Source organism: Gadus macrocephalus, chromosome 17, assembly GCF_031168955.1.
Source record: "Gadus macrocephalus chromosome 17, ASM3116895v1".
In the NCBI taxonomy this organism is placed as follows: domain Eukaryota; kingdom Metazoa; phylum Chordata; class Actinopteri; order Gadiformes; family Gadidae; genus Gadus; species Gadus macrocephalus.
Window position 1 is genome coordinate 14257970 of NC_082398.1, and position 27576 is coordinate 14285545.

The window sequence follows — 27576 nt, forward strand, 5'->3', positions numbered from 1 at the left end:
GATTAGGACCCCTTCATGGTTAGGGTTATGGCTAGGGTTAGGCCTTAGGGTTAGGACCCCTTCATGGTTGCTTGCAACTATATTGACAATTGTAATTGAGAGATTGGAGTATGTCTGCAGGGACTCTCAATGAACACTTGGCAGCAGTGTTGCACAGTGAAAATAAAGTTGAGCCCATCAATGTTTCAAAAACATTCATGTCCTTCATAAATCAGTTCAGAGTAACAAAGAACACCAGGACACGACTTAGAAGTTCTAATAAAATATTTTATTGGCTTTTCGGTTAGCTACTTCATGTCCAAAGAAGCTACCCTTTTAAGCTGGTGGTCCATCGAACAGTAGATTTGATATACTTTTTTCTTAAAATCAATGTTTAATATCAAATCAATATGTATACATGAACAAATAAACATAAGAACAAAATTCAGAATATACACATTCCTCTAATAATTAAACATTTTCTTGTGCTTCGCACCGAGTTGAGTTGCAACTCAGAAGTTGCCTTTGTTTATTTTCCCTGAACGCGCAAAACAGCACCTCATTAACAGGAATGTGGGATGACATCACCAGGAGTGACATCACCGCTGGTGCTCCAGTTCTTGACAATGACCCGACGTGTGTAAACCGAGCACCTCGCGTTCGCACAGCAAAGCACAATAAACAAGGGGACACTCGCCTCAGCCGCCAAGATAATGAGCTCCACCACCGCAGAGTAGTGAAGACTTCAAGTGACGCACACACAGAGAACTACAGTATGTCAACTAAAGACTGCACCGTCAACAGCTACAGGGATCGCCTGCATGAGGCGACCACACCGCTCAGCTCCAGTATTAAAAAACACGTTTTAATGACAGCCAGCGAGACATGGCAGGGTGGACGAGCTCGACCTTGCATAGAAAGTCTCCTGGAGGTCACCAATTCACACAGACCTGAGTCGGGATTCTTGGAGCCAATTTCCCAACACACAAGTGATCTGAAACCAGGGAAATGTCCTGGATGAGGTCGGATTACAGATGTGCTGTTCAGACCCTCCCTGCAGTGGGGGGGGTTGTTGGTGGGGCCCCGGGACAGTGACCGCATCAGACCGAGCGTGGCCTGGCTCCGACTGACTCCCAGACAAAGGCCCCAGTGTCAGCTGGTGACATCTCCATTTAAAAAACAAACAATAAGGGACAACCGTCAAGCACAATGCAGTGCTTTTTATGCTTTCTTTTGCTTTGGCACCAGTGTGTATAAAAGGGAGTAGAGAAGAACGTGGTGGTTCATCTCATCTGAGTCAAGGATCCAGGAAGATTCAATACGACGATTCAATTATCAATGCTCCAGTTCAGTTCATTACGAGGACACATCTCAAGTGTTTACCAGCCCAACCCACCTGGAATATTTTAATGTTTACAACATTGATTTTAACACTTTATTATACACATCTAATCTCAGACCAGCCAATGTGTGTGACGCAGTCCTCTCCCTCACCAACCTTATACCTCCCTACTTCCCCATTCGTCAACCTAGCCGACAAATCAGACGCCAACCTTAATTCAAACTTCCTCAGTACCGTTTCAGAACTCTTTCTTTGCTTTCCCCGCTTCCGACCAGCACGTCCTGAGGAGGTCACCTCCTGACCCCACCCTCAACTTGAACCAAATAAAAAGGAAAAATAACATTAATTTACATTAAACAAATAGAAAACACACATAAATAATAGACTCAAGTATAATATTATATAGCATATAAAAACAAGGTGATGGAACATGAAGAGGCACAGTGGACAGAGAAGGACTAGGTAGGAGGACCAGGGTCATGGGGGGGGGGGGGGGGGGGGGCTACTAGCTGACCTGTCTCTCCCTCCTAGCCCACCTCACAACCGACTTCCAGGTGACCCGCTCAGGGCTCTCCCTCCCAGCCTACCTCCCCCGCCCTGGGACCAGCAAGTCAAAAAGAAGCTTTAAAAGACGCCCCCACCCAGAGAGAAGTAGCTTAGCTCAGGGGAGCTTTCTTTTGCCAATGCTATGAAAGCACTGAAGCATGTATCAGCAGTGACTGAAACACGGCCACACCTGTTCAATGCCCTGGCGCTCAGTAAGTCAGGGCCACAGTGTTACGTGTGCTCTGATAAAGTGTGAGGAAGTGTGGGGCGTGCCATGCCAGATACCGGATGACTCACAGTGTTCGTGCTGGTACAGTTTCAAGTTAGTTTAGATTCATATGAAGCAATCAAGCGGAATGTCAAGGACACCGCTGCTGCTACGAGGCTAAAAACGATCAACAAGAACCTTCATTTATTGGGAACTCATAGTGCATATTTAGAACACCCCCCTCAAAATCATGAATATAATAATGGTTCGGTCAGGGAATGTGAAGGGAATAAGGGAATGCTTGGGCTTAGGAGTACGTCTTCACAGAGAGGCTTTTACGCCAAACCCTGGCTCGACACCCGGATTTGGCTAACCTTTTTGCGAAAGCGCAACACCACGGTACTGAAGTAGGTACACAGGGAAGGAATGCATCGTGCAGAGCGTGCCATCCTGCCCTGTGGCACCAGGGAAACAATACAGTCATCGTTAGACGCAGGAACCCAGAGGGAAGTGGATGACGAAGAGCGCTGAAATGCTCAATCGAGTTTGGTCATTTAATATGGAAAAAAAACTGACAAAAAAGGCGGATTGAGATAAAACAAATGAATTTAGGACAATAGGTATCCCTCACATTTAAGAAAGTCGAGCAAGAGTCGACCCGCATTAAGTGGAAAGGACACGGTAAAAGAAACGTGCTGTTTGTTTGCACGCTATGGTGGCATGCAAAACAAGTGCATTACCTCAGGACTCGTGCAAGACAACCAAACCCTGACAACGACACTGGAGTTACCTCAGGGCCTCGGGCGGGGAGGGACACCCGCCGTCTGGGAGGTCTTTGAGTCCTGCTTAAGCCTCTGGAAGAAAAGCACTGCCTAGATGTCCCTTGAGGCACCCCACCCAGACACATTACTATAAAAGGACACCAAGAAAACCCAATGCCAGCAAACTATATGAACCGTGTTACCAGTTTTAGATCGATACCTTTATATTATTCAACACACACACACACGGACTGTGGATTTAGAGAGGAGGATGGCTGATAACAGGTCAGCGCTGGTTATCTTTGGTGTGAGGGGGGCCTGGGGGGTAAGTGCTGGTGGGCAGAGACGAGGGGGGGATGGAGCAGAGTAGACCTGTCGGCGGTTTTTAGTCACATAAAACATTATACACCCCGCGTGGACGGCCCTGAAGCGCTACCCCCTGTCGCGTTAGAAGTCCCCGTCCCCGGCCGCCGCCGCCTCCTCGTCGAAGCGGAAGCGCTTGGCACTGGCACGCGGCGAGTCCAGGAAGTTCTCCTTGTCCTCAGGGTCCTCCGGGGGCGCGGCCCACTTGGAGCCGCTGCAGCGCTCCCGGGGCCCGAGGCGGGCGGGGGCCAGCTCGGGGCTGAGGCAGGGCTGGGGGGGCTGAGACAACCACGGGTGGCTGATGCACTCTGCAGCGCTGGGCCGGTCCCTGCGGACACAGACGGTAGGGTCAGGGAATACAGCCCCCACAACAGATAACTAACACAACTAGTGCAGTCTAATGCATAGACAGATAACTAACACAACTAGGGCAGTCTAATGTATAGACAGATAACTAACACAACCAGGGCAGTCAGACAGATAAATAACACAACCAGGGCAGTCAGACAGATAACTAACACAACTAGGGCAGTCTAATGTATAGATAACTAACACAACTAGGGCAGCCTAATGTATAGATAACTAACACAACCAGGGCAGTAAGACAGATAACTAACACAACTAGGGCAGTCAGACAGATAACTAACACAACCAGGGCAGTCTAATGTATAGACAGATAACTAACACAACTAGGGCAGTCAGACAGATAACTAACACAACTAGGGCAGTCAGACAGATAACTAACACAACCAGGGCAGTCAGACAGATAACTAACACAACCAGGGCAGTCAGACAGATAACTAACACAACTAGGGCAGTCAGACAGATAACTAACACAACCAGGGCAGTCAGACAGATAACTAACACAACCAGGGCAGTCAGACAGATAACTAACACAACCAGGGCAGTCAGACAGATAACTAACACAACTAGGGCAGTCTAATGTATAGATAACTAACACAACTAGGGCAGTCTGATGTATAGATAACTAACACAACTAGGGCAGTCTAATGTATAGACAGATAACTGACACAACTAGGGCAGTCAGACAGATAACTAACACAACCAGGGCAGTCAGACAGATAACTAACACAACTAGTGCAGTCTAATGTATAGACAGATAACTGACACAACTAGGGCAGGCTTATGTATAGACAGATAACTAACACAACTAGTGCAGTCTAATGTATAGATAGATTTCAATTATTACTGATGGAAATCAATCATTAGTTTCGATAGAGTCCCAAATTATTTTAAAAAGTAATAATAATAATATTCGGTTCCCATACAAATTGAATAGTTTTATGATTGTGCATCTTTTTAATGGCACCAATCGTTTTGGTCTAATTTTGGGGACAGTGTGATGTGGCCGGAAAGTGATCCCTGTATCCCCGGCGGCCCTCACTCACTCGGGGGCCTTGACTAGCAGCTTGCGGACGAAGTCCACAGCTAGCTCTGACACGCGGGAGAAGGCCTCCCCGCTGTAGTCCACGTTGACCTGGGACACGTTCAGGTACGTCTCCTGCTTGTCCTCGCCCACAAAGGGAGACTCGCCCGTCACCAGCATGTAGGAGATCACCCCCACGCTCCTTCAGGACCAGGGAAACACGTCAACCACTGCTGAACACAGCCAGCGCCATCTCAGGTCCTTCTGGGTGTTAACGCTAGCTGGCTGCGTTAGAACCAGCTAGCGCAGCCAGCTAGGAACTGAAACCAGAACGGCACATTCAGTTCCCCACAGCCAGCAGTGAGCATCAAGATGGCCGCTTGAGGAATCAGGTGGCTTAGCGTGGGGTGAAGCTGGGACTAAACACTGATGGATTGGGGTTCAACCAAAGAGAGGAAGGTAGCTGGCCTAGTAAAAACGTTTTTTTTTTTGGCATACTTTGGTGAAAAATAATAAAATACTATGATAATAGCCAATTGTTTTTATAGCTAATGCTATCAGCCAGCCAGCCAGCCAAAAATTCAAGTAAACATCATTTGTAAATTGCTTTGTCAACTTATTTTCTTTGAAACACTTCAATATGCGTTACTCGTCACAGTACAAGCAGGCAACAATCAAATCACATCATCAGCACCCATCTAAGTAGACCAATCTACTGGTCTATGATCTGATGAGATCATAAACCATCGATAATCATTCCTGCACCATCACACGTCTTTTCACCGGGAACTCGTCAGGTCACAAAGACATGAGCCCTGAGGGCTGAGCACTCAGTGTGTTGTTGTACACGCCGACTAAACACACCAAACAGGTTTCAAACAGGAGACTCACCACAGGTCACTCGCAGTTGAGATTGGCTCATAATTTAGAATTTCTGGCGCTGAAATGAAATCACAGAAGATATATAAAAAGGTGAGGTAATCCAAGGTACAAACAAAGATTGTTACACTCAACAACAACACGTAATAAACAAGAGGTTCTGCGGCCGTGATCTTACCCACGTATTCAGGTGTGCCAAGAATCTCCCTGAGCTCGCCTGCGGTGCCCAGCCTACGAGACAGACCGAAGTCTACGATCTTGATGTCCCCTGGAGGGGACTGCTGGGTCAGGAGGATGTTCTGAGGCTGAGGAAACACCGAGAACACAGCCAGAGCAGCTTGTTACTCTGCCTTAGACAGTACAGAGAACACAGCCAGAGCAGCTTGTTACTCTGCCTTAGACAGTAGAGAGAACACAGCCAGAGCAGCTTGTTACTCTGCCTTAGACAGTAGAGAGAACACAGCCAGAGCAGCTTGTTACTCTGCCTTAGACAGTAGAGAGAACACAGCCAGAGCAGCTTGTTACTCTGCCTTAGACAGTACAGAGAACACAGCCAGAGCAGCTTGTTACTCTGCCTTAGACAGTACAGAGAACACAGCCAGAGCAGCTTGTTACTCTGCCTTAGACAGTACAGAGAACACAGCCAGAGCAGCTTGTTACTCTGCCTTAGACAGTACAGAGAACACAGCCAGAGCAGCTTGTTACTCTGCCTTAGACAGTACAGAGAACACAGCCAGAGCAGCTTGTTACTCTGCCTTAGACAGTACAGAGAACACAGCCAGAGCAGCTTGTTACTCTGCCTTAGACAGTACAGAGAACACAGCCAGAGCAGCTTGTTACTCTGCCTTAGACAGTACAGAGAACACAGCCAGAGCAGCTTGTTACTCTGCCTTAGACAGTAGAGAGAACACAGCCAGAGCAGCTTGTTACTCTGCCTTAGACAGTACAGAGAACACAGCCAGAGCAGCTTGTTACTCTGCCTTAGACAGTAGAGAGAACACAGCCAGAGCAGCTTGTTACTCTGCCTTAGACAGTACAGAGAACACAGCCAGAGCAGCTTGTTACTCTGCCTTACCGTACGTCCAAATCAAAGACGCTTTGGTCGCTCACAAAGTTTCGCTGCGAATATTTCTGTTCGCTTTGGTCGCTCAAGTCGCTCATGACGTACAATTCAATTATGCAGACGCATTTAAAGGAGCCATCTGCTTTTAGTACAGACAGCCATATCAAAGAGTTAACTCCCATACACTTTGGCCATATTGCCGAGACGGTTTTGCTTGTTGGATAAAGTGCTTCGACAACAGTGATTCCCCCCAATATAAAAAAACTCCTAAAATGTAGGCTAATTACAACCGAGAACCAAAAACCTGCGTGCTGTAGTAGGCTATTTAAAATATGTTTCACTGATCTCCATCTGCACTCATTTGTCGCACTCAAAACAAATAGACATTGGCGCACATGGCTAATTTGCATACGTGCACAGGACTGGTTGGCTCCGCAAAGCAAATAATGGAACATATCTATCTATCTATCTATCAACGCGTGTCTATTTTTAATGTGATGTATTGTGTGTATGTCCAGTCAGACTTGTTCTGTGTGGTCTTGTAGGCTACTGTCCTGTGTGGGCCGAACCACCTAAATGGATTCCCGACGATTTGTGTCGTTTGGTATTAATAAAGACTTGACTAGGCTATCTATCTATCTAGACTATTTCATTAAGAATTATTCACCTCAGGCTCCGTGAATAGTGGGGAATAGAGGGATAAAAGACAAGAGATATATTGTCAATTATCCCTCGTCTTGTCGATTTGTTTGTTTATGTGACGATTTCAAAAACTTTTTGGGTTTTGTTTAAAGCATGCTACACGCGATTGGTTGGTTAGATTGGTGGCATGGAAAGCAAATGAAAATGATTCCCGCTTAAATACGAACGTTCTAGATGTATAAATACTCCCGCTTATCATCACTTGGTATCCAAACCACTATGGCGTTTCGATCTCTGAACTGAAAAAGGGTTGGGTCGTACAACACCGGGTGCCCAGTTACAGCCGCGATTAATACTTCAGCCGACATTTTGTTCAGTGAGTGAATAAAGGTAGGTAGGAACCAAAGTGCCTGCTGGTGTTCCCTGGGATCCACGCAAGCGAAGAGCGTCTACATTCCGATTGGCTGTCAGTGTTTGGCCGCTGAAGCGCGTCATAGTCATTTGCATAAAGTTAAAACGTTTTCAACTTTTTTTTGACGCTCTTGTCGCTCAACTTTGGCCGCTGGTAGCGTTGGTCGCTTTGGTCGCTCTTGCCCATAGAAAGTGAATGACTTCCGGCGATTTGGTCGCTCAATTCGCTTCTGGTGTGGACGTACAGTTAGACAGTAGAGAGAACACAGCCAGAGCAGCTTGTTACTCTGCCTTAGACAGTACAGAGAACACAGCCAGAGCAGCTTGTTACTCTGCCTTAGACAGTACAGAGAACACAGCCAGAGCAGCTTGTTACTCTGCCTTAGACAGTACAGAGAACACAGCCAGAGCAGCTTGTTACTCTGCCTTAGACAGTGCAGGCCATTAAGGAGCTTCTAGGGGTTATACAGGGTCTACAGAGACAGGTCATTGAGGAGCAGGTAGGATTATACAGGGTCTACAGAGACGGGTCATTGAGGAGCAGGTAGGGGTTAGACAGTGAATACAGAATTGGGGCTTATAGAAGCAGGGTTGGACATCTGACTCAAGCAGGTTTACATGCAGGCTGAGGACATTGGGGATGGACTCCAGAATCTCTGGTTTAAGAGTTAAAAACACCAAGGACATCAAGACTATCAGGCCCCACCCTTGGATGAAGCAACGCTCATGAATCACGGCAAATACATTCATGTTTGTTTTGGTGTGTTTTCTCATCACTATGGCAATTATTATAAGTCACCAATCATTGTGGCATATTTCAACAAAGGCCATGCGTTCAACTCCAAGGATCCTTTGGAAATGGCTCATTAAAATGACAGCTGGTTGGCTTGACATCAATTGGCCAGTTGTGCCGTCACTGTCAGAGCATCGGCACTCAACCTACGCAGGTTAATCATTTTTACCTGTGCAGCGAAGCCCTGACCTATGCCCCCTAGTGGGAGGGGAATTGGCCCCTAGGCTAAGGCTAAGCCCAGAGAGAACAACGAGGATACCTTGAGGTCAAGGTGCACCAGGTTGCTGCTGTGGAGGTGCTGCACTCCCTCCAGCATCTGTCGGATCAGCCGCGTGACCTGGGCCTCGGGGAGCAGCTCGTCAGACACACAGTGGTCGAAGATCTCCCCTCCGGCCGCACTGGGACACAGACACACAGACACACAGACACACAGACACAGACACACACACACACACACACACACACACACACACACACACACACACACACACACACACACACACACACACACACACCGTTGTTTCAGAGACATGTTTTCACAGAGAGCAACAGGCAGTGACTAACGATCGGCAGGTTATATTTTAACTTAATGATCACATTTGAAGTAAACCCACCCGTATCATTTTGCAACAGTTCTGACTCATTTAATTGGTCCTCAAGTCTCCCTGCTATAACAGCAGGGGAGACGTAGAAACAAAAGGTGTTCTCACACCCATTAAAGAACGTGCTAAACGAGGCCCAGCACGTTTCCTACAGGAGAACACAATACTCTGTATCAGCCAGACTGAACTGTACAAGCCCAGGTTGTGTTAACACAGGTCACTGGATCAACCCTCCACTTCTCCTTTGTTACCTAAAGGGGCGTCATTAAAGAGAAGTGTCTGCAATCAGCCGTGCACAACGGAAGTACACTCTGGAACACACACAAGACACTTTGAATTGTGCCACTAGAAACACAGTACTTTTTGTCTACAAACGCACAGACAATTCGGCCCTATTTTCAGTGCTGTTACCATTGGCGTAACCTTCCAGCCAGAAGCACCTGATCATAGAACTGTGACAGTGGCGCATCACGGGTGGCCTCATATCGACAGCACCAAAAATAGTAACAAATTACAGAATTTTCGGACAAACTGAAATAAAATGTTGTGCGGTTACTGGAACCCTTCCAAATCGCGACTTTTCGGAAACCAGTGGAAATCTTTTCAAAGTAATTAAAATAATATTCCTCCTTCATTCCTGCAAATCAATGGGAGAGGCTAACGGCTGGACAAGCTTTTAACTTTTGTAAAACAAGCACATAGCTAGTGAGTGAGAAAGAGAGCCAGAGAGTAGGGCAGCCTAATCTTAAACTAAAGTTACCCGCAAACCTAGGGGTTCCAGTTTAGTCCCTCCGCTATATACAGTGAACCAGGATCTTTAGCCATCAGACGAAACAGAAGAAGAGTCTAGAGGAGGCAAGGAGCGGCGGGGGACTCACTACTCCAGCACCAGGATGATGTCGTGGTCCGTCTCATGGGCAGCATGCAGGTTTACCACGCGGGGGTTGTCCCGCGCCAGTTCCAGGACCGCCATCTCGTGCAGGACGTCGGCGCGACAGTCGCGCCCCCGCCGACGCTTCTTCAAGAACTTGGCGGCGAACACTTTGCCCGTTGCCTTCTCCACGCACCGCCGCACCACCGCAAACTTCCCCCTGTGGAGGACAAGGTCAGGGTCATGACTAGGGCTGGGTATCATGGCCAATCTCCTAAATCGATTCATAAGGTTCTGAATCGATTACTCACGATTCGATCTGCTCCTAAATAATGAAAATGGCTCAACCGTGTTACAAAATACAAATGTACTTTATTTTTTCTCTTCATCTTAAACAACAGGTTTTAAGTGCAAACCTGTCAATTGGACAGTTTAAACTTGAGCTGTAAACAAAAGTCTCAAAAGTGCAATTTTGAAATTAGAAAGGAATTGTAAGTGAAAGTGTACTTGAACTACAACATTCCATCACTGCAAATTGCATTAACCACTTAACCTTCAAATCCCGCCGGCGGGCAAGTTTTCGCTACACCAGGCCTTCCCTATAGATCAAAAATATCCTCGTGTCTTAGGTCAAAATAGCCCCCCTCACCCTCCTCCTCCTCCTCCTTTGGTGCATTCTAACTTTATCGTCGTTGTGGATATCCTTAGCAATGAGTTGATACTTCATGTTGGGTCTTGAAATGTTCATAAGAGTCCGCAGAAACCGAATATCAATATTATTTTAGTGTAATTACATTGTGTATATGCACAAGCCATCTTATACAAAGCAGCCGAAAAATAGAAAACCGAAACGCTGTTTCGGTTCACATCCCAAAAAAATGTTTTTTTGTAGAAAACTGCGATTCAGGGTTTGAATTCCGCTAATGTCGTCTAGAGCCCGACCGATATATCGGCAGGCCGATATTATCGGCCGATATTAGGCATTTTTCAAACTATTCGGTATCGGCATTATAATGGCCGATAAATGAATATAAAAAAATTAAAAACGCTGATTCAGGCAGAGTGAATGACGGAGATCGACGGAGATCATCGGTGTTGTTCATAGCTGTGTTCGAAATCATTCCCTATCACGGATATAGTGCACAATATAGGGTGCTCGCCATTTTGCAGTGGTGTTCGAATTCTCAGTGGTTAATTTCATGCACGAAAATTTGAGTGTACATACGATGTTCCCTACTTGTTACTCCGTATACCACAATGCAATGCGGTAGTGTTCTTCCGGAGGAGAAGAAGAAGCTGAATAACCGCGAAAACTAATACATTTAATGATGGAGTCTCCGGCTTTCGTTTAGAGATGTCAACAATTTGATGACATTTGATGATATTCAAAATTAATAAAAAAAAGCTTGATCAAGGAAATGTTGCATTCAACATCAATACAAGCTCCAGCTTTCCTCGGGATTGCCCGGTTTGTTAACATGATGTGGGAGCATCTGTCTGCGTCACACAAATACCCGGCGCATTTACTGACGCAAATGACGCTTAGAAATGTTCAGCGTAGTGTCCGAATTCTCGTTTGTTTGTTCCCTATATAGTGCACTATATCATAAACACTATATAGGGAATAGTGAGGGAGTGAATAGGGAATGATTTCCAATACAGCTCATGTGTGCAAGTGTGTTCATGGTAAGTTGGCAACTGTCACAAGACATACATTGCTTGAATAACAATTAAAAGAACATCCCCATCAATTCTCTAAAGTCGATAAGCATGACTTAATTCATGACTACCATGTCCAGTTTTGCTGTTGTTACGTGTTAGTTGAGAGTGAAAAGGATTTAAAGGATAACTACAAATAACCAATGTTAGGGAAATCTGTTTGTTTTGTTGCGTGTTTCTGGATTTTTTTTTTAGATATATATATATCGGCCGATATATCGGCATATCGGATTTTTTAATCACAAAATATTCGTATCGGTATCGGCCTTAAAAATCCTATATCGGTCGGGCTCTAATGTCGTCTGATTCATTGAATCCACTGTGTTCGCCAGGGTCTCACGGTGACACAGAGCCCTCCCACATGTCTGTAAGACCAATACTTCCTTGTTTACAAGCCTTACAAGCCAATGAGGCGATCACTATCAAAACGGGGCATGTATACTTTGATTGACAGCTACACCAGCAGACAGCAAGGGTCGGGGACGGGCCTTATATATCCTAATAGCCAATGAAAATAGTACCATTCTGACGATATCCAGCATGTCAAACAACGTCTCACCTGTGGTTGAGAAAACAAATGCGCAAGGGGTGTGCGTAAACTAGCAGGCTCTTCCCCAGAGTCGGATAGCAAAAAATTAGATTTTTGTGTGATTATACCTGTCTCATTACATATCAGAACATCTGGTATGCTATCTAAATGGTTCACAAGGAAGCCCAGAGGGTAACCTTTCATTTGAGACCAAGATTATGCTTCTACATGTTTGGGTTCACTTTTGTTTACAGTATGCATTTTGGGTAGCCAAAGGTCTTTTTTGGAGTCTACAAAAGGACCCTGACCAGAACGAATGGACATATCATTACATAAAAAGGAGCTGGAGGCTTCATCTTTTATGCTTTGTTGATCTGCTTTTGCACAAAGCATCACAAGACCTAGGGCTAGGGCTCAGTAGTGTTTCCAAGGGATATGGAGTTACCCAGGGTACTACAATCAGCTTGGTTTTGGAGTTGTGTGTAACCGGCCGGGAGGAAAAACAATATTGTAGTCTTCCCAGCACTGTGAGAGTACATTATACAGTTATTCTTATAATGTCATCAAATTCCACAGGTTCTCAGCTTTCCAAAGAGACCAAGCATGTGATTAGAGGTCATACTATGAAGGAGCAGTGCTCTCTAGAGTAGGCGCAATTCAAAAACAAAAAACATGCCAAAAATGGCCCGAACACTAAGTGGTTAAGGCATTGTTTATTAAAAAGCAAAAGTAATAATAATGGTAACAAAACAAAAATAAATAAACGAATAAATATATAAACTATATCATGCCCTAGAATCGATATTGCAAAATTTTAATGAAATCGATCCAAATCCGATTAAATCTATTTTTTTACCCAGCCCTAGCCATGACCCCTCAGGAGACAACCCCGCACAGGGCATCACAAGGTCAGGGTCGCGAGTCGCGACCCCTCAGGACGAGGTCAGGGTCGCGACCCCTCAGGACGAGGTCGGGGTCACGACCCCTCAGGACGAGGTCGGGGTCACGACCCCTCAGGACGAGGTCGGGGTCACGACCCCTCGGGAGGTGGTCAGGGTCACGACCCCTCAGGAGGTGGTCAGGGTCGCGACCCCTCAGGACGAGGTCAGGGTCACGACCCCTCAGGACGAGGTCAGGGTCACGACCCCTCAGGACGAGGTCAGGGTCACGACCCTCAGGAGGTGGTCGGGGTCAAGATCAATACTGTTTCATATGGTGTATGGCATAGTGTTGCCGTCGACATGTTCGGTAATGTGTTCCTGACTGCAAAACCCCGTTCGTCTATACATTTACATTTAACAAATGCTTTCATCCAAAGCCACTTACAATAAGTACATTTGTCAGAAGAAAGAGAAACAACACTATATTGCTGTCGGTACGGTAAGGATGTTCATAGAACCAAGTGCAAAGCACTAACAATCGTTAGGATATAGGGATGGGTCAGAATATTAGATTATTCGTTCCCGAGGGTCAAAATCGATTAACATTTGGACCATCAACAATTTTTCCCATTCAAATATAACGTTTTTCACAACTTTGTTTCCCTGGTAACGCCTGAGGGTTTCACTAAAACCTGGAACAATCATTACCTTCCCGTAAGGTTCTAATGCAACGGAAACGTTGTTCACTCCTCCCGTAATTAGGACGGACCTTAGCTACGACTTGGCAACGGGAGGTATTCTTGTCCGCTCAGCTATGAGCCAGAGAGCTAACGTTATGCATTAATTTATAATTAATGCATAACGTTATAATTCGTTATGCATTTATAATTCGAAATTCGTCCCAGCCTTTAAATAAATGATACTCTAGGGTCTATAGCCTATAACTGCGTTGTCTGATTAGTTTAATTCATCTTTCATTATGTACCAGAACTCGTTTTGAAGACAGAATCACTGCGCCATTTGTTTCAATGGGATTCGCGACGGTCTATACTTTCAACATAAAGTGTACATATTTATAATTTGAAATTCGTCCCAGCCTTTATACCACAGATACTATAGGGTCTATAGCATATAATCGCCTTTTCTGATTACAGTTTCATGCATTATTCACAACAGACAATTTGACTGGAACTACTTAGCAGTAGGTGTTTTTTAGCGTTTAAGATATTAAGTGACTTCTTGCTGATTATCCATGGCTGCCTTTGTGAATGTCAGCACACATCGAATAATCGATCATTCGTTCATACCATCCACTGATTATTCGACCATGAAAATGTTGAGTTATTCACATCCCATTCCCTGTATAAAACAATGATAGCTAGGATAAGATACTAAACAAAAAAGTACTATTTTTAAGTGCCAGGACGTACAACGTACAATGAGTGGGTATATAAACGCCGGCTCCAACAATTCCCTACAAGGTTGTTGGCGAACAAGGGGTGGAGCTCCCGTTATGCTAATATTACATGAGTGAGTCACGGCTACATAGGATAAGCAGCAGTGACTTTCAGTGATTTTCACCCGTTTATACATTCTTTTCTTCATCTTTAAAACAAAAACGCAGCATGTCCGAAGGGAAGTCATGGTTGCTGTGTGGTAAACGTAAAGTAAACGATTGAAGAGTTCAGTTGTATCTTGTCATTAGACGACATGATGTTTGCGAAGGGGGTAAACATTTCCACGGTAACAGCGAGCCCCGCCAATCAGAGACATTGTGGTTACCCTCTAGGATTGTGGGTAGTGTAGTACATCTCCATGAAAACAAGGTTGCTATCATGCAGGCTGGTGGCTTCTACAGGAGCATATACCATTATTTGAAAAGTCTTTGCTCACCATGTTCGACAATGGTAACCTCATAATGGCCAATAATCCAAGTGTTATACCTTCTGAGCCTCACTGTTGAGCTCTTTATAGGGCTAGGCGACACGTAGATATTATGAATAGCAATTTAAACTTCTTTAAAAGTCTTTGTTGAATGTTAAGGATAGTAAACCATGCTATATAGGGCTTTAAGGGTTGGTTAAGGAGATGATCTTGAGGAAGTATTGTCAAGTTCTATAGGGTAGATATGAAAGAGCTTATCATCACAATAATTAAAGTTAGTTAGTTTGCTAGCTTTGATTCTTCATCCTTTAACAATCTTAAGACTGCTACATGACTCAGCTGAAAAAGCCCTGCCTTTCCATGATACGTTTTTATTTAGCTGCTCCTTTTCAAAATAAATGGTTCGCTAATCTGACTAAACAAAATGCTTCCATTTTGACAAGGAAGTAAACAAACGTGGATTACACATACCTAACCACTTTATATGGTCACACTAATCGGCTCAGTCACCATTGTACAAATGTAATCTTTTATAGAAAGTCAGATAGGCAGACACATAGCATGGAGTCCATGTGCCACTAATTAATTACACTTAGAATGACATCACTTAGAATGACATCTCTTTTGTTGTGTGCCTGAAATCAAACTTTTGTGACAACTTCAACTACTTCTTCATCTCATAGCGCCATTGCAAGCATGACAAGGTAGGTAGGTGTGTGTGTGTGTGTGTGTGTGTGTGTGTGTGTGTGTGTGTGTGTGTGTCTTCCTCTTAAAATTTGGTTCCCAAACGTCTGTTTCCTTCCTCAAATTTAAACAAAGATACAGACTGTACTGTAATCCACAGTTCAACATGACAAACAGCTCCACACCAATATGTGATTACTAGCTCTAAGTAAACACTGATGCACACATCAAAGCAAATTAAAGCTAACACCCAATAATGTTCACATATATATATATATATATACACATACATACATACATACATACAGTCAACCAAACAATCCACACGTACACACAGAGGGCGTTCAAATTTAATCCCCTGCATGGAGTCATATTCATGAAAAAGATAAGCCTTATCTGAATGCATTTAATGGTGACAAACTCATCAGTATTGCACCTCTACAGAGAGCTTGGAGATCCTCTGTGTAGCGGCATGCCTTTGGTTTCACAAAAATAAACTTCTGTCTTGTATGAGCAACTTTCTGTCAAGAAGTCTGAGTTCAATAACTTCGTAACACTGAAATGGGCAACACTTCACATATTTACAGAAAGTTGCTCATGCAAGACAAAATATGTTTCTTAAACCAAAGGCCGGTCGGAACAGCAGTCAGGAGAAGTGCAATCTTGCTGAGCCAAAAAAAAAAACTACTCAGCTCGGATACATTAGTATTAGAAGCGTTTCTTTATATTTGAAAGTCAGCTGTCATTCCCGTTCCACATGACGCATGCAGAACCATAGACTCAACCGAGCTGTCAGACTTTGACACTCAAGTGCCTTAAACTGGTCAAAATTGTGCACCAAACGGCCCAGGACCAGATCACAATATTAAATTGGGATGTATTTTTTTTTTTATGCTTTGATTGAGGTTTTAAGGTTGAAGTGGAAGATTGAATAGGCTAGGGAAAACACAACCGGAACCACACAGACAACGACAGACACACACAGGTTAACCTCCCCACCAGTTCATAACCCAGTCCTCCAGCACGCTCTTACCGTCCCAGCTCCCCGGTGAACTCGTAGCCGGCCTCCATGGGCTCCGTGCTGATGGTCGTGAGGACAGAGCTCAGCAACCCCGCTGCCGCCGGCCCGCCGCGGCCGTCCGTCCGCCGCCGCGACATCATCTCACCTCCGAGGGTCCGGTCCAACAACCCAACCACCACCTGTCGAAATGGGTTTCAACTTATTGAACGGGAATCACTGATCTAAGCCGAGAGTCCGGATACCGGTGTTTGCACAGCCCGACTCCGCGCAGACCACTGTACTGTCAGTGTTGCCAGATTGGGCCAGATTTCACGCCGAATCTGGCAACCCTGGCTGCCGCGCGCTGGACCCAGGGTCTCCATATTCGGCAGGAAATCTGGCCCAATCTGGCAACACTGGGTACTGTGTGGAGTCAGTCCGCTAGCATGCTAATGCTACCTCCAGTTAGCTTCACCCTTCAGTACATTAAAAGTACCGTCGCCACTCAAAAGTGATTTTTACTCACTTCCCTCCCCTTCGTTCCGTTAAGTAGACACTACGGAAGTGGTCACGTCCCAAAAATATCGATGATCCAATAATTAAACGACTGTTATGGCGAGCAGCCACTGAAGGGGGGGTTTATGTACCGGACCATCCTTCTGGTGGACACACTGCGCGTCAATCCAGGGCGCATGCGCGCTGATTTCAAATAAGTTGCCTCAAGTTTATCTTCTGAAATGCTGCATGGGGGTCAGCATGCACGGTCCTTCTTCGCCTATTGGCCTACTTGAGCTAGTGGTGTTTGATCAATACCATTGAACTCTCTCTCTCTCTCTCTCTCTCTCTCTCTCTCTCTCTCTCTCTCTCTCTCTCTCTCTCTCTCTCTCTCTCTCTCTGTGTGCGATATTATAGAAATTACAAAAATGAGTCTTGTATGAACAGATAAATGAAAGATAAACTCTAAATACACAGCATTTACATTACGGAGGATTAGTGCAATTATTGTGTGAAGAGTGAGTCCAGGGGGATTAGTCTATGGGGAGTTTGAGGTCCTTCTCTCATCACAACAGGTGACAAATACATCAATGTTTGCACATTGTTGTATTTCTGGTATGGCATTGGTGAGCATCTGGAGTGTCTTTGAAGTCCCTTAGTAATCCGTGGGAAGTGTGTATTCCTGATGTCTTCGTATAACTGGCAGGAAGTCAGGAAGTGCAGTTCTGTCTCTAGTTGGTTGTGTGTGCAGTGGGAGCACAGTCTGTCTTCTCTTGGGAGCCAGGTCTTCTCTTGGGAGCCGCGTCCCTTCTCGATTTTGTCAGTCAGGAAGTTAAGTCTGCTATTTATAATCATACATAGAATTTTACCGAGGTTGCTGTTGACACAGACCCCTCTCTATTTATTAGGGTCAAATTTATCTCCACTCTTGTGGATTGGGCTAATCAGTGCTTGGTTCCAAATATTGGGGAAGATCCCCGAGCTAAGAACTGTGATAAGCAGTTTTAGAATTGCCAATTGGAATTTGAGATCTGTATATTTAATCATTTCGTTTCGAAATGTTTTTGCATTTGTCGTCGAACCACTTATCGTTAATGTTGTTTTTGTTCTTAGTTTGACTGTTTGAGACCTTCAGGTTTGATTGTAAGGCTGAGATGTCAAATATGTTGTTAAGGCTTTCTACTGCCATGTTGATCCCTTCGTTGTTGCACTGAAAGTTTTGGTCTAGGAAGTTATCTAGAAGTGTCTGAATGTGATTTGGATTTATGGTGTTCTGATATGTTTCGACACTGCTCTCCTTCCATTTATAGAATTGGTTTATAGTGTGTAGTTTGTTTGGATTTAATGCTTCTTGGTTAGGTGTTGGTCTATGTAGGTAGGCTGTGATTTTGCTGTGGTCTGATAGTGGTGTTAAGGGGCTGACTCTCACACTCACACGCGCTTTATTTTAGAAGCTAAAAAATACAAAATATCTATTTCATCACCCCAACTTTCATAAATTGGGTTTGAAGTTATGAAGTGCCTTTTGTATTAACCGCTGATCTTCTGTATTCTAATGGTTTGTATTCCGTGGATGATTTCATTGTCATGTATATAGTTATTTTGATGATTATTATTATTTTAATACAATGTTTCAAAGCTTTTTGTATAAACTTTCTCCAGATAATGTTTGTTTTGCCTTTTATAAGTGAGATGAAACAAATACACCAATCGTTGCATAATTAATCAAAACTTGCCTTTTGCTTTCTTTTATTACAATCATTTGAGTGAAATGGAGACATACTCACAGGAGCTTTGCATAGAGTCACTTCTGAAACGGGATCAGTGCTGTCACCAACAGACCGGACAATGCACCTATTACACTTTGCCGTCCTTCCCAAAAATATCAATATCAACAATCATCAAACTGGACTTCGCTGCAGGGAAAACTAAGCCTGGGAGTTGAGATGTGTGTTACTTGACAGACGCCTGCCATCCTGCTTGGTTGGTTTCTATTCTTCTTTGCTCATGCCACACAGTTACGAGTTAGGAGACGTGGTTGATAGACGCCTAAATGGTTAACTATGCAAGCCCAAAACCTTTGGTACATTAAGTGCAAAATATAAATATTTAGACACACAACAGGACAGACATGTACAGGTTTCTTTTTTATATACAAAGACAGAGACGAGCAGAACCTCACGTGTGGGCACACATACGGATGCTTTCTGTTCCACTTTCCATTCACACCAGCCCTGTAGTTTTAGTGTTCCCCCTCCCAACGGCGGCACCGACGTAGCTCGCCCCATACCCGTCCAGGTACCGATGGCACTCCGCTATGGGCGTGCTGTCTGGTAGACCCTTTCCCTCTGCCCGGCCATACAGTGGCCTCAGCCAGCCCGGCCCCTCCGCCACCCCCGCCTAACGCAGCTGATTCCCTGGTCCCGTCCCGGTGCCCTGGAGCCGCTGATGGGTTAGCATAAGGCAGCACCGCCCACGAGCAGAGGTGACACACGCCCCCTGCCTCACCACACACGCTCTCCCATCGGATGACAGTATCCTCATGCAAAATAAGCTAGTAAGGACAGTGTGTTGGACTACCTCAGCATGCAATAACGAGCTATGACACAACGCCACCGAGGAGAGGGGCCCCGACGAGGCCCGGCTCACAGAGCTGGCCGTCGAGGCCCCGCATGCAGTATTTGCATGCAGGGGTCGGGATAGCGCGGTTGCCCTGGCAACACACACACAAACACGCATACGCACACACACAAGCACACACACACACACACACACACACACACACACACACACACACACACACACACACACACACACACACAGGGGTCCCACAGCACTATTCCGGCCCCAGCTAGCTCCAATAGGTCTTTGTACAGTAGTTGTAATCTTGCATGCACCCCATAGAAAATGACTTAGTGTATACATGTCTGTGTGTGTGTGTGTTTGTATTTGTGTGTGTGGGTGTGTGCGCGCGCCACATGCGTGCGCCCCTGGTTGTATACATGGTATAATGTAGAAGACAGAGTGAAGAGGTGGAGTTATGTACTAAAAGTCTGAAAGGTAGCCTAATTCATCACATGCTTTCAAGACAGAAAAATAAATAACAGAAAAGATTATTGTCCATTATGGACATGTATGTCTAAAACGTGTTGTTCAGTATTGTACAGTATTGATAAGTGATACAGGACAATGTATTTCCTGACGACGTCCATAACATTATCACCAGGAAGTCCTTTTATGTTATTATCATGGGGCACATTGATAATACCATATACAGTCAATATCTGCAGTCAATATCCTCCCGTCTCTGGTCGTGCTTCCCCCTAGTGGTCATATCTGTTTTTAACAGGTTTCTCCCAAAGTTTCTGCCCAAGGCAAATGTTAACTTGCTTCTACAACACATGAGGCAATCACATTGTATCCCCATGACATTTTTGCTACTGTGACCATACAACAAGGGTCTGAAGACCGAAGAGCATTAGAGGTGCAGTATGTAGGATTTAGTGGCATCTAGTGGCGAGGTTGTAGATTGTAACTCAGTGCATCCCCCGCTCCCTTACCAACAACGTAGACGAACTCTGTGGCCTGTACTGGCCTGTGAGGAGACAGTGGGTGTACTGGCCTGTTAGGGGCAGTGGGTACTTCTAAAATGATGTAATTATCTACCACAGCATACATGATTCAAGTGTCAAGTGATGAGGTTCCTTGATAGATTGATAAATTGTGTCTAGTTATTAACCTGTAAAACTAAGGACATGGCTTTAGTAAGTTAGAGATTCTGATCGTTAAAAAACTAAGTGTGTCCTCTCTAGGAGCTGTTTGTCCGTTCTGGGCTACTGTAGAAACCTGGCGGCCTCCAGGTTTTAGGATCTGCCCCCTATGTTGATATAAAGGGTATAACAATACTTATTTTCATGGAATTTTACAATATTAAAACATACTTTTAACATCTGTTAGTTGCCACTGAATTCTACACATTTAATCTTTAATTGCATCCTAGCTGCAGGGTTGCCAGATTTTTTCCTCAGAGTTGGCCACACTATTGGAAGAAGCACGTCCATGATGTTCAAGCAGCTGTTCAACTTAAGCCTCACTTCCTGGCTAAAAGGTGCACCTTCTAGGACCATGAAGCCCCCGTCTGACCCCCGGCCCTCCTCCTGGGCGAGAAGGAGGTTGGTGTGTGGTTCATATACATTCAGTCAGTGATGTGATACATTCGCTGTACACGTGATTGTGTGAGCAAGTGTATTCCTCTGCTCTCTGCTATAATAAATGGATGTTTGAGAAGATGGAGTGTTGTCCTTATGGGTGAGAAAGTGGAACGTTTGTTCGACAAACCGAGCATGCTGATAGCACGATGTAGAATATTGTTTTATAATAGACAGCCCCAAGAAAAAAGGCTAATTATATACTGTATGTGTGTGTGTGTGTGTGTGTGTGTGTGTGTGTGTGTGTGTGTGTGTGTGTGTGTGTGTGTGTGTGTGTGTGTGTGTGTGTGTGTGTGTGTGTGTGTTTGGACGGTGTGTCTGTGAGAATTGGGACAGAGGGGTTATTTATAGATCAGGATGAATATCATTGTCTTTGATAGCCCATACAAGCTCTGGTGTTACAATATTAACAGTCGAGAGCAGAACCTGCTGTCCTTGATACAACCGTGGACTATATATAGTTTCTTTCTATCTTTATATGCAAGTTTGTTCATGTTTTCACACATGTGTGTCTGGGTGCATGTGTGTGTTTGTGTTTTCCCTCGACTACTCAATCTTCCACTGCCTCATTAAAACCTCAATCAAAGCAAAAAAATGATTATATCCCAATTCTTTGCCTTCTCAAAAAAGAACAACCCCCAAAGAATGAGATCACAACAATCTAAGGAAAACACCTCAGCAGCACACGATAGAAAATGAACCGTTGTCGTCTTCTCGTTTTAGTTGAAGTCTCAGTTCTGTTTGGAGGGCTTTGTTATTTTCAAGTCCAGGTCTAAATCCAGAGGCATCATAGTGTACAACACAACAACAGCAACGTGGGCCCGGAGTACAAACGGCACAGTTTCGTGGTCCAGAGAGGAGAGGGGCAGGGACAGGGGGGTGCTGGGGTGCTGCTTCTGGGGACCAGGTCCGGGTCAGCCTCCTGGGGGAGCCGGAGGCTCCAGCACACAAGGCCATGAACTGAAGAGATAAAGGACACTGTGGTTCTAAGGGCAGAGGAGAGTGAGCTGTGGTACGGAGGAAGAACAGAACCAGGCGGGTCCGCCCCCACGCGGTGGCCTCCTCAGTGGGCGTCGCCCTCCTCAGTGGGCGTCGCCCTCCTCAGTGGGCGTCACCCTCCTTAGTGAGCGTCACCCTCACTTAGTGGGCGTCGCCCTCACTCAGTGGGCGTCGCCCTAACTCAGTGGGCGTCACCCTAACTTAGCTGTTCGCTACGTCAGGGAACACAACAGCACGGTTGTTTTGGTGAGTTCCCTGGAAAAGAAGACCTTAGGTAAGAAAGAAAATAAAAATACAAAAGCAGGTGACCACAAACCGTCCAGGTGCCTTGGCACCATCTTTAAAGTCTCTCTCAGGATCAAAGTGGTGAATCTCTTTTGGTGTCTTGGAGGTGTGGGGGGGGGGGGGGGGGGGGGTCTACTCCAGGCCGAAGGTGCTGGTCTCCTCCACCGCTGTCAGAAGCTTCTCGTAGAGCATGGAGAACGAAGGGTACGGGGGCAGGTCCAGGCGGTTGAAGCATGTGTGGGCTCTGGGGATGCACATGCACGCACACACACATGAACACGCGCACACACACACACACACACACACACATGAGTGCACGCACACACAAACACACACAAACACGTGGACAGGCACACAAACATGAACACGCCGCACACACACATGAGTGCACACGTACACACAAACACACACATGACATGGCGCACAGACACACATTATTAATAATAATATGATACAGTATATGATAGCATGTTTGCAAGAAATATCAGTGGAATGATAAATACACAGAAAGATAGAAAGGATAGAAAGAGACGAGTGGACAGTACCAAAGAAGAGAGAGAGAGAGAGAGAGAGAGAGAGAGAGAGAGAGAGAGAGAGAGAGAGAGAGAGAGAGAGAGAGAGAGAGAGAGAGAGAGAGAGAGAGAGAGAGAGAGAGAGAGGGACAGACAGACAGACAGACAGACAGACAGACAGACAGACAGACAGACAGACAGACAGACAGACAGACAGAGGTACCTTGGTAACGAGGTGATTTTGCCCCACTTCTCCACACAGAATCTGCGGGGTCCGTTGCTGCCCCTCAGAGATGCAAACCCCTCGTAGGGTATGCTTGAGGTGCCCGTCACAAACTAGACATTAACACAGAGGAGGACACAGCATCACCCTCAGTCGCCTGGGCCAGAGTCACCTGGTCATGTTCCCCATTATAGTGGAGAAACAGGCTTTGCATTACTGTTCTTCTCTTGTGTCAGAAGGACAAACTGTGTGTGTTTTCTTTTTGTTTCCTAAATTTAGCTCAAAACGCAATTGGTAAACAGGTGTCACTGACCTATATCGACATGGAACCATCTCTGATTCATAAGCCTACCTGAAAAACACTTGACCTGATACCCAAATTCCAACATCTCTCAGCTAAATCTAATTCTAACCATTGAAAACGTTAAACATACAAGTAACCATTCTTAACTTAATACAACCATAGCGCATAATAATTTCCAACAAATTAATTAAAACGCTCTAAATAAAGCGTAGTCCTGTAATACAATCTTCCGCCACACGGGGGCAGAACAACCTCAGGAGGTCGAGCCGAACCCGCGCGTACCTGCAGCAGCCGCAGCCTCTGCTCGTTGTTGAACCGCTCCACCGCCGCCCAGAACCAGCGGATCACTATGTGGTTGTCATGGTACCCTGGGGATGTGACGAGACGACAGAGCATGACTCAGGCGAGGGACAGCTGTCCTCGCTCCCTACCTACGCTCCCTTTTTTGTTTCCTCTCCCACTTTTTCCCCTTCCCTGTTTCATTTTTAAGGAATGTTGGGTTATTATTATTATTATTTTAATTTTTTTATGTTCTTCAAAACATTACAAAGGGTCAGACTTAGACTAATATGTTGGTAGATAACAGACCGGAGTCCATCCAGCCCATCCTCTGATACAGGAGGACGGAACCAAGTCTTCAATCTTCCATCGCTAGCCTCCTCCCCCAAAGCCCCGCTACTTGAATGCCAAAGCCATCGCATCCCAGTGTGTTCCTCGATTAAAAGAGATTCAAAGTGAAGTGAAGCGATTCATGGCTGATGGTCAATATCTGGCTGACTTTCAGTGGTATAGCCCAGCCTTCAGAACAGGCTTTTAACTTGATGCTATCAAATGATTAAGGCCGTGTTGTTATGTACTGTTCTGTTCACCTTCGGGGCTGCTGGTATTATCTCCCCACATCATAGAATGAATCATGTTATTCTGTATTTCAGATCATTGTAGATACATTTGACAGATAATAAAAAATTTCAAGCAATGTCACATCATGTCCCATAATGATGGACAGTTAAAACATGACAGACAGCGCAGGGTTGGCTCAGCGATAGAGGTGGTGTTCTGTGTATGGAGCCTACTTAACTAAATGTTCAGTAGTGTACCCTTATTAACTCTTAATCCACTAATTAAAGTGAAAACATGAGTGTATTCTTATCAGCCCCCTGCTAATAAGAGGTGGGGGCTTGGGTTAATTAGCCGAACGAACCTCCCACTTTAACACACACCTTATCCAGACTGGGCAATAATATATATATTATATTATAAAAGTATATCTGAATAAAACCAGCCCTGGATTCAAATCCCAGAAGAAAGAAATCCACATTGTTCATTTAAAGCAGAAGGACACTACAGTCAGAGTGTATGGGACTGCCATAGTGGGCTGAGCTCCAAGGATTAAGGCGGGACAAAGCGTAGGACGGATGTGATTGGATGATACTCAGTTAGTCATCGGAGTACCTACTGCTTACATTCACAGTAGATCTCGCCCCTCAGACGTTCGCTACTTGTTTCAATGTTTAGCCGGCCCGCTCCTAAATCGGTGCCGCCACCGTAAACAACACAGGCCCTCTGAGAGGGATGGATTATTTTGAAGGGATATAAAAATACCCCTGCTGGAGCCGATGAACCCAGAAGGATCCATCCCTCCCCAGCCCTCCTATGACTCCATTAATACCAATGCCATTTCATTGTGTCCATATGCGGTCCACTAATGAATGTGCTCTGTCGTATACCTCCACGGTGGACGGAGAAGGCTGCCTCTGAAGAAGGCCCCCCTGTCTTCACATCTGAGGACCACTTCAAAGTGTCCTTTCACTGGCTAATCTAATAACTAGCTTCCTTACTAACCTTACCATCCTACTAACTAACCAAGTGGACTAACATGTAGCTGCTCTGCCCTCTGAGCAGTTGAATATTTAGAAACCAAGTGAAAAATGAATACCATCATCCCTGCACCCCTCTCCACCCTCTCCCCCCCCTGCACCCCTCTCCACCCTCTCCCCCCCCTCCACCCCTCTCCACCCCTCCCTCCACCCCTCTCCATCCCTCCACCCCTCTCCCCCCTCTCTCCACCCCTCCCTCCACCCCTCTCCACCCCTTCCACCCCCCTCCACCCTCTCCACCCTCTCCTACCTCCTCTGTACTCCGTGTTGCTCCTCCAGTCTGCCAGGTCGATCTCCGCTGTCCCGGCGATCACCAGCTCCAGCTCCCTGGCATCGAACACAGACACCAGCCGCACGTCGACCACCTGCACACACACACACACACGATATATATATATATATATATATATATATATGTATACAGTATATATACAGTATATATTCAGTATATGTGATGTTCATTTTCTTTGACAACAAACTGGATTCACTGATATGTGTTCTTCATCTGGGTGATTCTGTCTCCAACAAGAGGACCAGTACACCTGGTCCAGGGTCTCAACAAGAGGACCAGTACACCTGGTCCAGGGTCTCAACAAGAGGACCAGTACACCTGGTCCAGGGTCTCAACATGAGGACCACCTGGTCCGGGGTCTCAACATGAGGACCACCTGGTCCGGGGTCTCATCATGAGGACCAGGTGGTCCGGGGTCTCAACATGAGGACCACCTGGTCCGGGGTCTCAACATGAGGACCACCTGGTCCGGGGTCTCTTCATGAGGACCAGGTGGTCCGGGGTCTCAACATGAGGACCACCTGGTCCGGGGTCTCATCATGAGGACCAGGTGGTCCGGGGTCTCAACATGAGGACCAAGTGGTCCGGGGTCTCATCATGAGGACCAGGTGGTCCGGGGTCTCAACATGAGGACCACCTGGTCCGGGGTCTCTTCATGAGGACCAGGTGGTCCGGGGTCTCAACATGAGGACCACCTGGTCCTGGGTCTCATCATGAGGACCAGGTGGTCCGGGGTCTCAACATGAGGACCAAGTGGTCCGGGGTCTCTTCATGAGGGCCAGGTGGTCCGGGGTCTCTTCATGCGGACCAGGTGGTCCGGGGTCCTACCTCGTAGAAGCCCCGCACTAGGCTCTCGGTCTGCTGGGAGACGCCCCTCTCGATCCTCCACTTCACCATGCGCTCCATGTACTCCTTCTTGTTCTTCTCCGACACCGGGATGCCCGCCCCGCCCGGCTTCAGCTCCCGCTCTGTGATCTGCACACACGCATACACACACACACACCGAGACAAACAGCGCACAGACGAACACACACAGACGCACACATACACACCCACACGGGCACAAACACACACTCACACACAGACCAACACACAAACACACATGCATGCACGCACGCACATTTACACACACACACACACACACACACACACACACACACACACACACACACACACACACACACACACACACACACACACACACACACACACACACAGAAATACAAACACATACACACACGCACGCAGGCTCCAAACACGTACACAAACACACACACACGTGTACACACACACACACACACACACACACACACACACACACACAGACAGATGGAGTTAAGGACAGGCAGGGAGGCAGACGCACACAATGGAGCTACCCCACCATCTGTTCACCCAGCCAGCCCCATCCTTCCATTGCTCCCTCCATCCATCCAGGAGTTCATCTCTTCAACCATCAGTGCACCATCAGTCCACCATACCTCGAAACATCTATCCACTATCTGGTGAACCCTCCCATCCCTCCCACCCTCCCTCCCCTGTCCCCACCTGTCCGAAGACCTCCTCGTTGACGGTGAAGGTGAGGTCCAGCATGTCCTCGATGTCGTTGTCCTTCATCCACTGCAGGCTCTGGTGGAACTCCTCGTCCAGGAACTCCAGGTCGCTGAGCTCACACGGGCTGCGGACCGCACAGAGTCAGGGTAAGACCCCTCAGAGAGAACCTCTTTGCTAAACTGCTGCTCCTTGCTCCCTCTCCTAAAAACCCACTCTGGATATTCTCAATTCATGGATTATTAGGTGGAACCTTTTATCCAAAGCATTCTACAATGCCATGCGTGCA

At 46.0% G+C, this 27576-nt stretch overlaps 2 protein-coding genes across 2 annotated transcripts in view; both read right to left on the reverse strand.

Moving 5' to 3' along the window:
• Positions 1 to 364: 364 nt before the first annotated feature.
• On the reverse strand, positions 365 to 17234 carry stk17b (serine/threonine kinase 17b (apoptosis-inducing)). The gene is made up of 8 exons (XM_060076635.1): positions 17071 to 17234; positions 16578 to 16744; positions 9855 to 10067; positions 8634 to 8772; positions 5644 to 5770; positions 5478 to 5526; positions 4609 to 4788; positions 365 to 3527 (listed from the first exon to the last, which is right to left on the reverse strand). The coding sequence occupies exons 2-8, from the start codon at positions 16703 to 16705 to the stop codon at positions 3284 to 3286; spliced, it is 1080 nt and encodes a 359-aa protein (XP_059932618.1). The 5' UTR covers positions 16706 to 16744; positions 17071 to 17234; the 3' UTR covers positions 365 to 3283.
• Positions 17235 to 18760: 1526 nt separating this feature from the next.
• hecw2a (HECT, C2 and WW domain containing E3 ubiquitin protein ligase 2a) overlaps positions 18761 to 27576 on the reverse strand; it is a 47041-nt gene continuing 38225 nt past the window's right edge. The window contains exons 25-30 of the mRNA XM_060035912.1: positions 27285 to 27414; positions 26568 to 26714; positions 25698 to 25812; positions 23853 to 23938; positions 23267 to 23379; positions 18761 to 22775 (exon numbers count right to left, since the gene is read on the reverse strand). Of these exons, the coding sequence (XP_059891895.1) occupies positions 22664 to 22775; positions 23267 to 23379; positions 23853 to 23938; positions 25698 to 25812; positions 26568 to 26714; positions 27285 to 27414 (703 nt within the window). The 3' untranslated portion in view covers positions 18761 to 22663. The remainder of the gene's footprint in view (positions 22776 to 23266; positions 23380 to 23852; positions 23939 to 25697; positions 25813 to 26567; positions 26715 to 27284; positions 27415 to 27576) is intronic.